At 39.8% G+C, this 13,270-nt stretch overlaps 1 protein-coding gene across 1 annotated transcript in view; it reads right to left on the bottom strand.

Moving 5' to 3' along the window:
• Mettl11b (methyltransferase like 11B) overlaps positions 1–13,270 on the bottom strand; it is a 16,951-nt gene that overhangs the window by 682 nt on the left and 2,999 nt on the right. Inside the window, exons 2-3 of the mRNA XM_028757508.1 lie at positions 6,956–7,131; positions 387–636 (exon numbers count right to left, since the gene is read on the bottom strand). Coding sequence (XP_028613341.1) covers positions 387–636; positions 6,956–7,131 — 426 coding nt within the window. The remainder of the gene's footprint in view (positions 1–386; positions 637–6,955; positions 7,132–13,270) is intronic.

Below are 13,270 nucleotides of genomic sequence, written 5' to 3' on the forward strand. Positions count from 1 at the left end.
AGAGAGAGAGAGAGAGAGAGAGAGAGAGAGAGAGAGAGAGAGAGAGAGAGAACATTCATTGCTGTTTCATTTCCTAAGGATTTAAGTCTCAGAACATTTAGTTCTACCAATAAATAATGAGGATAAACCATTTATGGGCCCAGTTTTTCAGTACTTTCAAGTGTTTACATTTCTGCAAAGATGTGGGTTGTTCCCAGGCACTTGCTCTATCCCTAGGGGTAAGAATTGCCAGGTTTGTACAGCAATGTTAAGAGAACTTTGGGGGCCTATAGTTGCTGGTAGTTCACATGACAGCTAGAACTAACAAAAAGTGTTGTAAGTCCCAAGAGTCACCTTTGCTAACGAAGAAATGGGGAAATGCAGAGGCAATGCCATGCAACACTGACCTGAGACCCATTGAATCCAGATGACATCATATCTCCCTAAGTGGGGTGTGAACTCCTGCAGGCTGTAGCAGTGGTAACTTTCAACTTTGTCCTCATTAACATGCAAGTAGCTCTGGGCTTCAAGGAGGAAGGATTCCATCATGTCCACCAGTTCAACACTGCTGAAAACAGGCAACAAGACGTGCTTGCTGACCCTTCCTATTCCAGAACCGCAGTCCAAGGCGCAGCCAGTTCCCGCTCTCCCTGGCCCCTGCAGAAAGATACCTTGTGGACCACTTCAAGGACAGAGACTCACCTCGAGTCTCAGGTATTACAGTTACTTCTTCAAAACAAGTTTAGTTGGCTCAATTTTATAAGATGTTTCATTTATGTATGTGATTCAATGTGTTCGTTGTACAGGTGTTTATAGATAAGTATCTATTACCACATCAATATATAGAACATTCCATTATTTTCCCCCAAAAGCCAAATATTTATAGTTCTGCTTTGGTTTTGCCAAATTTAGCTCCTTAAAAAAGAATCACAAACTATTTTCTTGGCTTCCAGTACAAGGTGAGTTTCTCTGAGAAATGAGCCACTGAGAGCAAACTCTATGAAGACATGGTGTTGATGAGCATGGCAGCTAAATGGATGTGTCCAATAGGTTATTACTTTGGAAAAATGCAGAGGTGGGATGGAGCCCATCAGTGAGTTTTGATGAGTTTCAAAATTGCTCTAAACACACACTTAATGAAAACATTCAAATTCCTATTGGGATGATTGAAATTTAGTTTTTTTGAGCTGGGTTTGGAGGCACTCAGAATCATATACTCCTTCTCTATGAGTGGTAAAGTTTGAGACCCCACTTGAGGAATAGTCATTGTCTCTCTGTCTGTCTCGCCAGGCTTGTATTGTAAATAAAGTTCTGGCAACACACAACACATACATCTGGTAGTTTCTTCAGTCTGTGTCTCCTTTAATGCTGAAGGATTTTTCTTTTTGTATTTTTATACAAGAAACTGTTTACTGGAAAAAAAACTTTAAGGCTATGCATTGAATTAACTAGGAAGGGAGATAGGTAGGTGGTGGATATGGAGGAGTTAGCTAATATAAACATTCTCAAAATTGCTTCTATACAATTAAGGAAAAGCTTTGGATTTATGAAGAAAGACTCAGCTGGTCTAAATTAGTTCGTCATGATTGGGATGGCTGCTGAATAGGTTCGTGCTAGAAATTACAGTAATAGGATACTTGGAGTTAACAATCAAGATCTTACGGAGAAAGCCTACTCTTGATTTCTCAGGAACTAAGGATGAGAAATAGAGTTGGCCATGGATCAAAGGCAAGCATGAGTAGAAGGAAACATAAAAAAAAAAAAAAAGAATTGCCTTCCAGTACATCCAAAGGGCTTCCCTTACACCAGAAAGGCGCAATGACAAGAGCAAAATGGGGCAATTATAATGTCTTCTCAAATGGAACAAGGGACATAATAAATGAGTATCTGTCATATGTTCTTTATATCCATAATAATTACAACAGTCAGGAAACCCTCTGTAAATTGACGATGATGATGATTCCCATTTTGGAGATGAGAAAATTCCAGTTTCTAGTATTACATAGCTAACAGCAAGAACTAGAATGTGGGGGGGAACCATCTGAGCCAAATCCAGACTGTAGTAAGAATATCACCATCAACGCTATGATTCCTTTGTCAGGGGCCCTTAATATGATATAGTCAAAGGCACTCAAAGGTTTCATTCAGACTCAGCAGGAAAGAAATCTATGACAGATCAAGGGTTTCATTCAGACTCAGCAGGAAAGAAATCTATGACAGATCTTGATTAGAGATTTCTGCCTTGAATCTAAGAAGCAAAGCAGTAGGACACTGCCATATGCTTGCCATCTCCGCCTTCACTAGGGCTCCTCTCTTGTTCAAATATTGTAGCGTAAGTATGACTAACTGATTTCAAGTCTTGTGAAAGTCATAATCTTTTTATATAAAATCACGAAAGGAGAAAATATGGAGTGATTATCATAAAAGTATCAGCAATGACTTTAGTTAGATGCTGGTATGATCAATAGGAGGTTCTCAATAAAACTGTTTTTCCTGGCATTGTTTGGTTCTGAGCAGCTTTATTGGTCATGCCGATCTCATTGGTGTAACAAGAAACTTAAGAAGTAGAACCACAGACTCAAAGAACCCTAATAGCAAGAAGGGCCCAAGGAAGGCTGGTTGACTCTTTCTCCGAAGGAAAAGTAACATAGGTATCAGAAGTGGGTGGAGGGAGAGAATTGTTTGGGAGAGGGGATGGGGAGAAGAACAGAGTCAAGAGATCAAGCGTAAGAAGAACAAGGGAGAGAGAATGAAAATGGGGGGGGCATCTCTAGGACATGCCAGAGACTTGGGACAGAGGGAGACTCCAAGGTGGCTATAGGGCTGGCTCTAGCTGAAACTACTAGTAGTGAGGGATATGGATCCTGAAGCGGCCACTTCCTGTAGCCAGGCAGGACTCCAAGTATAGGAATAAGGACAGTCGCTCACTCACAAAACCTTCAACTGAAAATGTGTCCTGACTACAAGATGTACAGAGACAAAGATAGAGCAAAGACGGAGTGAATGGCCAACCAATGACCAGCCCAGTTGAGACCTATCTCATGGGCAAGACCCAATCCCTGACGCTATTAACGATACTCTGTTATGCTTGCAAACAGGAGCCTAGCATAACTATCCTCTGAGAGCCTCTACCAAGCAGCTGACCAAAACAGATACCCACAGCCAAACACTAGATGAGGCTCAGAAAGTCTTGTGGAAGTGTTCGGGGATGTATTGATGGACCCCAAGAGGACAGGGACTCCACAGGAAGACCAACAGAGTCAACTAGGCTGGATCCTTTGAGACTCCCAGAGACTGAACCACCAACCAAAGAGCAAACATGGACTAGACCAAGGATACCTGAATATATGCAACTTGGTCTTTATGCCAGTCTCCAACAACTGGAACAAGAGCTGTCCCTGAATTTGTTGCCTGCCTTTGTATCCCATTCCCCTAACTAGGGCACCTTGTCTGGCCTCAGTGAGAGAGGATGCACCTAGTCCTCCAGTTACTGTTATGCAGGAGGAGGGATACCCATGGGGCGGGGGAGGCTCCCTCTTCTCAGTGGAGAAAGGGGGAGAGGAATAGGGGAAGAAGCTGCAAGAGGAGAAAGAGGCTGATATTGGTATGTAAAATGAATAAATTAACTAATTAACTTTAAAAAAGAGAGAGAAGTAAACCCATGGAACGACAGAGCTAAGAGACCTGAAGATTGAAACCACTGAACACTTTTTATTTGTTTTATCAATAGATAATATGAAGCTGGTTAGGAAGAGGCTCTGCTCCCTCAGCCTCCCCACGACTCTGCAAGGAAACCCTTAGTGGATATGAGCAAAAGCTGAGAGCTTTTAAATGGATGCTATTTAGTCCCACTGCATTTTATACAAATAAACTGAAGTGAAATGTTCAAACTAAAACTTCCAGAAGGGTGGTTCTCAACATTCCTTAATGCTGTGACTCTTTAATACAATTCTTCATGTTGTGCTGACCTCCAACCATGAAATTATTTTGTTACCACTTCATAACTGTAATTTTGCTACTGTTATGAATCATAATCTAAATACCTGATATACAGGATTTTTGATGTGTTACTCCCCAAGGGATCACTACTTAGGTTGAGGAGTCAATGTCCTGGATGAATTTTTTTCCAACCTCTTCAATTCTGTCTCCTCAATTCAGGCAGGTGATGTTTGGTTACAGCTGTCCTTGAAACTGTTACTAAGCAGACACAAATCCTACTTTCACCTGGGTGCTGCTACAAACCTCCAGCCTCTCCGACCACCACCTAGTCGCTCTGTTCTGCTTTGTCCTGGGTGGTTGGCACTGCCTCCCCTGACCTGGCACTGCTATTCTTTTTCTGTCTGTCGATCACAGGCAGCACCTCTGAGCAGAGACTGATTTCTGAATCTGCCTTCATCTCTGGGGCTTGACGACTGGAGAAGCTGTGACTGAATTGAAATCGGACGCCCTGGACAAATGTGAATACAGCCTCGCACCATGTGTGATTTCAAAACAAGATGACTCTTATTTCCACCTTCACTCATTGGTAATACGTTCATATCTGTGGATTCATACAAGATAATTTTAAAAGCACTCTAACGTATGCTGGTTTTTGTTTTTAACATGCCTGATTGTTTTATTTTGCATAGAATTATCTAAAGACCATTCAATGAATCTGACAAATAAAATGTATGTGCTTCACAGTGCTGTATAAAATCAATGCCATGCAAACCAAATCTCGTTATCCTCGGCATCCAAATCTCTGGCAAATATCTAAGAAACAAATGTACCAAGTGCCCAGTTCTTCTTATGTAGTAGAACTTTATCCTATTATTTATCAGGTGTGCAGCCTTCATCCTGGTGCCATTTGTGGATTGTCTAAAGCAAATACATTTGCAACTTAGATGAAACAGCTTTTCCCATTGTCCCTTGTCACTTAGTGTTGAAAGGAAAGCAAAGCTTTAAATTAAACAGTCTGCCTTTTCCCAGTTGACACACAAATAAACCATGTCAGATACTCATGCCCCCTAACTCCCTGTTTCTTGACCTAGATACTAATTTAGCAGATCATTAAGGTCAAAGTACTAAAATAGCATTCCTTTAAGCAGACTATTTGTTCTTAGTTCAAGGTCACAGCTTTACAATGAGCCTTGTCTACTAAGAAGGGCTCTTGTATTTGTTTGAACAGAGTAGCCTGCCTCTTTTCCAACATAAATATGCAAGCATACAATGTTTCCTTTCCCAGGTCCAAAGGCATGCTTCTGGGCTCTGTCTGACCAGAATACCTGTGGTCAGCTTGGCATTTCTCGTGGAGTGACAAGACAGCTGGATTAGTAGCCAGGCTTCTGAAGTGCCTTGGGATGAAAGTCTGTCTTGCCATGAGGCAAGCAGAAGGGACTGCTTAGGGTAGAATAGAGGAGGGTTGGGGTCTATAGTCTGTCAGCAAAAACCAGGGATTTTCTTCTGCTTCATGAAACAAAGAGAGTGGGGAATACACTGTGGTTGAGAGCAAAGAATTTGATGTAAGACCAACCTAGCTGCACTGATACTCAGTGTATGCAATCTTAAGAATTTCTTTCATCCCTTTAAGCCTCAGTTTCCACAACTATAAAAGAGGAACTGACACTAGTCTTTACCTTTAAGAATTATAAAGAGTAAACAGATGGTGTCCCTGAAAGGCTTAACAAACTCACCTACTTAGAATCATCATGCCATGAAATCAACCACTGGTGCTAGTTTAGAACTATTGCAGATTCCTCTGACATGTAAACATCCATGATGCCATAAACTCTCCGCTTTTCAGATCTTTGTGGCTGTTACTTACATCAGATAGACAATGGGTCTGGTAGACATCTCATCCTGACCATGAGACCACCAGACTCAGACTCAGATACAGGGTGCAGCAGGGAGGCTTAGAACGAGTAGAACCTCACTTCAACATGATGGATGGTCTTCATGCCATCCTTCTGAGAAAGTTGACAGCATGACTCTAAAGCTAAATATTGAAAGTACTTCCTTCATCAAAATAAAACACTATCCACATTTTAGTCCAAGGACATGGCATTGAATTGTAACAAATTTTGCTTGCAAGTAGGAGTTTCCTCTTCAGTAAGACCACCAGCAGCTTTATTGTGGTGGATTGAGACAACTTGAAAACTCAATAAAGTTGCATGGTGTGTGATGAATACACGATAAGACATCATGGTATTATTAGTAATAGACACATTAGATTTATTTTATCCTCATCTTATGAACAGAAGTGCCTAACAACTCTAGTCTTCTTTGCCCTTCATTTTCCTCCACCAGGCAGATTCTGTTGTTACTCTCTACCCATGGATGCGTGTGTGTGTGTGTGTGTGTGACATGCCCAGGGGTGTTTATAATTAGGTAGAAGAACCATGATACTTTATAAAGCTTAGAATTTTGGCTCCTACATTCTACCATCTTGTCTCTATATGACCTGGAAATTTCTTCCACAAAAAGGAAGAGGCCCAGTCCAATCCAGAATAATAAAAATAATCATATTTTTTCAGGTAACAAGTTGAACTGTCCACAAAAATTATAAAGGTATTCTATAATCCTTGGTTTTTAAACTGAACATAAGCATGTATGCTTTTCCTAGTGTATTCAATTTGTAGTTTAGAAACTTTATACATTAATACGAAATTCCATGAGGCATGCATGAATTCTCGGCAGTCTGGTGACAGCTATTTGCCTCTGAGATGCTGAAGGAGATGCCTCTGTAATCTTTATACAGTGATGTCTGCACTTCTATCTCACCTTCCCCCAAGCAAACTAGATTAGCTGCTACTATAGTAGTGCAGTGCCAAGTGATATAAGCCCAGGGTTTGCTGAACTCCATCTCTCTGAACATCTTAAAACAGGCTTTCCGGCTGACCACAGGGCTGGGTCACATGCCTTTAACAGCACAGGAACATGTGAGCTCAGACTTTACAAGGTCTGGGCCCTCTCCTCCAGCATCAATCAGAAAACTCACCCCAACAAATTTCCTAAGAAATTCACGAGAGGCCTGGATATCTGGGTTGGATAGTTCAATAAAATTTCCCATCATGCCTTCTTCGGTGGCCGGTACTTCTTGGTAGAAAAGTTTGGCTCTGGCATAGAACTGCATCTCACCATCAATGACTTGGCTTGTTAAAGCATACAATTTTACTGCAAGGAAAATATTATGAAAGGTTATTAAAATCTGTAGGGTGTAACAAGCTCATTTTTTAACAATCTAGTGAATTTCTTAAAACTCCATGAATTTATGTTGTAGAAGAAAAGGCATTGATTTGATTTGACTTTTAGACAGTCTCCCAATGCAAGTCTGGCTGCCCTAAAACTTGCTATGTAGTCCAGGCTTGGTTCAAACTCACATAGATCTGCCCGCCTTTGCCTCTCAAGTATTGGGATTAAAGACCTACCCTGCCATGCCCAGTGTGAACAATGGTGTTAAATCAGAAATATCAGCATTTGAGATCTAGCCTAAAGATTGGCATGCTACATAACATTGAGAAAGCTATTTAAACCCTGATCTTTGAAAACCTTATCTATAAACCACCTTGACTTCAAATTTTTACAATTGAATAGTTAGTTCAATAAGCATGACTTACCATCTTATCAAAATAGTGGAAAAATAACTTCACCACGTGGTGCTATGTGTTATTCCTTAGCTCTGAGTGCTTTATGGGAATGTTCCCATTCATTCTTGCTGCTCAGTCCTGTGTTTCACTTCTTTAAAAGCAATATACACAAGTATGTCTCTATTCAAATACAGTACTCATGTATGATATTCTCATAACATTCTTAAAGTCAAAAATTTTAAAAATGCCTTAATCCATAAGGCCCCCAAACAAACCATTTTTATAGTTTAGAATTTCTAAAGTTCTACAGCTCTAAGAAGAAAACTATTAAATAAACAATAGAAAGAAAATTCTAGAGATGAAAAAAAGCATAAGCTCTAACCAGTTTTAGGAAGGATGGACATTCTTTAAAAGCAAATTTACAGGCACATTTAAAATATGAAAACAGAAATAAAAAGAAAAGGACTGTAATGTCATTTGAAAAGAAAAGAATATTGACCTTTAAATTGAGATGTCATATTTAGAAAATAAAATACAGGGCCACTGACAAGAACATCAAACAGCTAGAGACTGACATCACTAATCTGAAGAAATCCCTCGTTTCGCTGTCTGAAGAGACCTCCTAAAATCGCAAAGATCCTTATTGGACTTGATTTACTCTAGTACAATAGAAAAGGCTGTGTACAGCTCTTGACTGTGTACAGCCAGCCCTTAAAGAAGAATATTGCCTTTACATAGACAAGACAAGGAGTGTTAAAGAGAGCATGAAATAGGTAGTGAAGGCCCTAAGAAAAATCAGAGAGAGAAAGAGACAGATGAATGCTGGTACAAGAATTGGTTTTCAGCCTCTCCAAGGTTGTCAACCCTACTTCCTCCCATCTTGGGACCATTATTTGGGTTCTTTTTGCTTATTTCTGCTGATCCCTGAGCCTCAAATAGGCTGACTAACTCTGTGAAACAACAGATAAATAATTTGGTTGCAAAACCTATTCAGATACATTATCATAAGTTAGCTATGGAGGACCACGAGACTCAAAATGAGGTTGTTACTTTATACAGGGTGTTCCCCAAACCCATCTCCACCCAACCTAAAATAGGGGACTTCTGCCCCTAGACCAAGCAGAGAGGGGCCACCCAGAACCCCCTCTGACTGGCGATCTGAATTCTTGCTTAGGCTGCGAGGCTAAGCACTGCAAGGGAATATAAGTAAAAGTTAAAAATATGTCCCCCTGAACATCCACACTCCAGTGTCATTCCCTTCCCCACATCCTGCCTTTCCGTGTTTATAACCCCTGTGTGAATGAATTACGATTTGAGAAAAAATAAATTATATATATATGTCTCTGGGTTCCCTGAGGGACAAGCCTGACTGCATAGGGGTTGATGTCAAAAGTATCCCCTCTCCAGGAAAGACATCGGGATGGATATGGCCCTCATGCCTCACTGGACAACGACAGGGGGACTGGAGCCATTACAAGGTCCCCTTCAATTACTGGAGGTCAGGCCTGTATCCCCGCCTTCGCATGATTAGAATTGCCACAGCCCTTCTGTATTTAGAGAAGGGAGGAGATGTCAGGGGCAGCCCTGATTACACACTGAAGGGCTAAAATCAGCAATAGGCCTGTCATACATGTATACTAACACCAAGTCTTGGGTCTCTGTGGAAAAACACTGAAACAGATGGCTATAAGCTATTGTAAACAGGCAGATTTTGTGGAAATTTACCAGCCCAAGTAGTCATAGACCTTGTAAATAGGTAGCCTAGGCAGACAATACCAACTTAGATAAGGACAAGTGAGTCATAGGAAGAGTCGTAGTGACCTGTCCCTGAACCTTCACCCAGCCGATACCCGGTTCTGAAGATATCTGTATTCCCCCTGAACACCCACACTCCAGTGTCATTCCCTTCCCCACGTCCTGCCTTTCTGTGTTTATAACCCCTGTGTGAATGAATTACGATTTGAGAAAAAAATGAATAAATTATTTTAAAAAAAAGAAAAGAAAATACAGAACTCAAAATCATTTGAATTTTAAATAAACAATAATGTATTAATATAAGTATGCAGAAGTATTACCTCTACCAGAGACACACGTATAAATAAAACTTCCTGCTAGTTATGTCAGAGTCTATGTAACTGGTATCTTTTACAAATGACCTAAAACTAAGTAAATCTCAGCAGAAACACTTGAAAGCACTTTAGTGGCATTCGTAGTCTGAGGAACATTTCTTTTGAAGCAAAATTTAACATTCAGTTAACTGTGAGAGTATTTACTTCCTATGAATTCATTTTTCAGAAGTTTCTTGAAGCTGTATTTCAACCCAGCAAATGATAAAATCAAGGGATGTGTATAGAAAGATGATGTCATTAACACAGGAATCCAATGAAAGGAAATCCACAAACGACAACTGCTTATCAGATCATGCATAAAACTGTTCGTGCTGAAGGAGAAATTATAGGCTGGAGTTCGGCCAATAGACAATGTAAGCCAAGAATCTAAGACACATTGGTAAAATTCCAAAAAAGACATGTTTTAGCTCATAGTCACCAGAAATAAAATATGGTTGAAAGCTCTAGGTAAAATATACAATGGCTCAAACATGCTATTATTATGAGATGAAGCGAACCAAAACGTGGCATAATTGAAAGTAGAGGGAGTCAAAGGAAGAATAGCATTTAGCCTTGCCTAGGAACATTGACTTTTCCTCAGATGACTGCAAAGATGGTGCCAGTAGAGCAGGGCCTTCCTTGATCTAAAGTCAATAATTACATATTCCCCAGTTTTTATTCTAAAAGTTTTAAAATGCAATAGGTTAAGGAGACATTGTACTACAGAACACATATATGGAGATCAGAGGACAGCCTACAGGTGTCAGCTCTCTCATCCCAAAGCGTGGGTCCTGGGCATCGAACTCAGGTTGTCATCGGGTTTGGCAATGATGACCCTTGCTCACCTACCTAACCATCTCAATGACCTCCCTCAATGTTTTCAATCCATGTAAAGCAGCAAAGTCGCCACAGTCATCGCAAATGCTTAAGTCACCAAGTTGGTAGGGTATATCAAGTGCCTTAATCTAGAAGTGGACATGGTTCATTTCATCAGCAACATTTTGATTTCAAGTCAACACAGAGCTCAGCAGGTTTCAGCTTTACCAGGTAGGCTTTTATGGTTAGAGGCTTGAGTTCTCATTTTCACCTAACTGACAAATGTTTTTCTCTAAGAAAGATATATGAGGTGCCATGGCCAATCCCACGTTCTACCCTTAACAACTCCTGAGGAGTTCATGTCGGTCTTTTGTGTCTTTTTACTGTGGAAATTCATGTAGTGGTATTTTGTCACAAAATTGCAATGTCTGTGTAAATGTTGAGACAGTTTGCAATGGAGACTAGGTTAAAAAAAATGGCACCTATTTTTTTTACCCATATTAGCTGTAATTGGCAAATCTATACATAGGCAAGAAATATCTCATTGACAATGTAAGATAAATGTTACATATATCTTCTATAGAAGAAAAGGTAAGGTTGGATCCCAGTTCTATGTGAATTCAATACCCGTTGCTTCCTTATCTAACATTTTGACATGAAACTGCACCAGGTGAGTTTAAAAAAAGATATTTTTTCCTTCATTTCTTTAACAAGAAAAATGCCTTTTTAGCATCAAGGATTTTAAATATGCTATTTCATTAGTTCTTTGAGAATTTCACAGACTGCATTTTGATGATTTTTTAAATTATGCAGTGAATCATGTATTAATGCCAGTCACCTGGCTAAAATCAATTATACTCAAGAGCTGTATGGTGAATTCATTGTGGAAATTCAAAGTGTTTTAATGGAAATGTTTTTAGTATCTCTCTCTTTTAACCATGTCAGTGAATAAGCAGCTACTGTCCTTAACTCCTCCTCAAAGTTATTCTTCTAGAAAGGGATTCCTGACAGAAGGGAAATGATGCCCATTGGGTCTTCTTGAGTGCCTGGAATTATCCCAGGTGGTTTCATATTGTTTCTTTTAATCCTGTAAGATTGACTCTTAATATTTTAGAAGACTAGAATGAATGATCACTTCTCATGAGTACTGAAAGGATGGGACTTAATGAACAGTTTCACTTAGCAAAAGACATACTGCAGCAAGTCAAGAGACAAGCTCACTTGAACAAAGCTTTTGTGTTAAACAAAGCTTTGGTTCTTCTGCAAAATCACCCAGAACTATTTCTAAATAATGATGTGCAGGAGGTACAGACTCCAAATAAAACAACTGACACTCATTCATTTTCATGTATGAAAAATGTGGTTGTATTAATTTATATGAACGTCTCCGACTGGGCTATGTACAGGTCCCTTGAAGAACTTATAAACAAATTAAAGGCTTACACTAACATCTTTTCTTATACCAGTTCCACTAAAGATTTATGCTAACATCTTTTCTTATACCAGTTCCTGTTTTTTTTCTAAACAGTCATCTTTAGAAAACTCTTTAATCCAAATCTCCAAATGAACTGCAAACTGATATCACTGAGTTATATGAACCTACTCAGTGGGCCACCATCTGGATCCCCACAGAAAGTCAATTTTCTTCATAGGCAATGCTTTCTATTGCTGTCAAACTGAAAAATATATGTGGAAAATTTCACCTCACTGCCCACTTTAGTTGAGTGTCCATTCACATGGGTGGGTAGAATATGTAACAGCTCAAAAGCAGCCTGGGATACTTATGCCTGGACTTTAATCCTGCCTTGCCACATACCACCCCAACACCATTGGCAAACCATCTACCTCCTGTGCCTAATTCCACAAATACAAGTTATGAAAACTAAGAATACACCCAATAGGATGCTGTGGCAATGAACTGAGGTTTTTAAAACTGTAACACACTGAGAGTAGAAGGCTTGTCTGCCCTTTTCCTGAAGTCTCTTGAGGTAAACGGCATTCATTGCTTCATCTTCCACTGAACACTTAACAGAGATTTATGTCTCATACACTGCTGAATCTAGTCAAGGATACTGGAGGGAAGGTTTCCATGACAGATCTTCTGACATAGTAAGCTGGAATAAGACTGGCTGCCTTACACAGAGGGCTGGAGGGTCGGGGAAAGGAAAGAAAGAATCAAAGACTAGCTAACCACAGTTCTTTCCATAATTACCCCTAGACAACTAGCCCTCTGTGCAGACCCTACAGGAAGGGTTTCCTCACTTAAAAAAAAAAAGGTTCTATTTTCATTTTTATGAAGTCTTAAAGTCATTAAGGACAAGGGAAGCCAAACACTAAAAACACTGCTGTGGGCCCAGGAGGCAGCATCTCGGTTGCCTGTTTTATTTCCAACCTAAAAGGCATAATATCCGCTACAGCCTGAAAACTTGCACATATTAAGTTTATCGTCTTTGGTAATTCCTGCTCTAAAAAAATGTTAAGTGGTGATGTTAAAGAGGCCTGGCACAAGAAAAGCAAAAAAAATCTCACACCCACTGAAAACTGATGGCTTTTGCATATAGACTGCATGTGATTCTTCTAGTTCTCCTATTACCGTTTTAAAGAATCATGCTCAGAGAAATTTAACTTGCAAAAGGGTCATTTCTCTAGTTTGACTAACCCAAGACCATCACACTTATTCAACTGTAATTCTATAACTGCCTTTTGCCCTGAATATGAGACTGCCTTGATCAGAAAGAAGTGTCTGATGTAACCATCTCTAAACACCAATGGGTTTTCTTCATAACAGAAGTACTAAATGAT

Source organism: Grammomys surdaster, unplaced genomic scaffold, assembly GCF_004785775.1.
Source record: "Grammomys surdaster isolate TR1022 unplaced genomic scaffold, NIH_TR_1.0 130, whole genome shotgun sequence".
In the NCBI taxonomy this organism is placed as follows: domain Eukaryota; kingdom Metazoa; phylum Chordata; class Mammalia; order Rodentia; family Muridae; genus Grammomys; species Grammomys surdaster.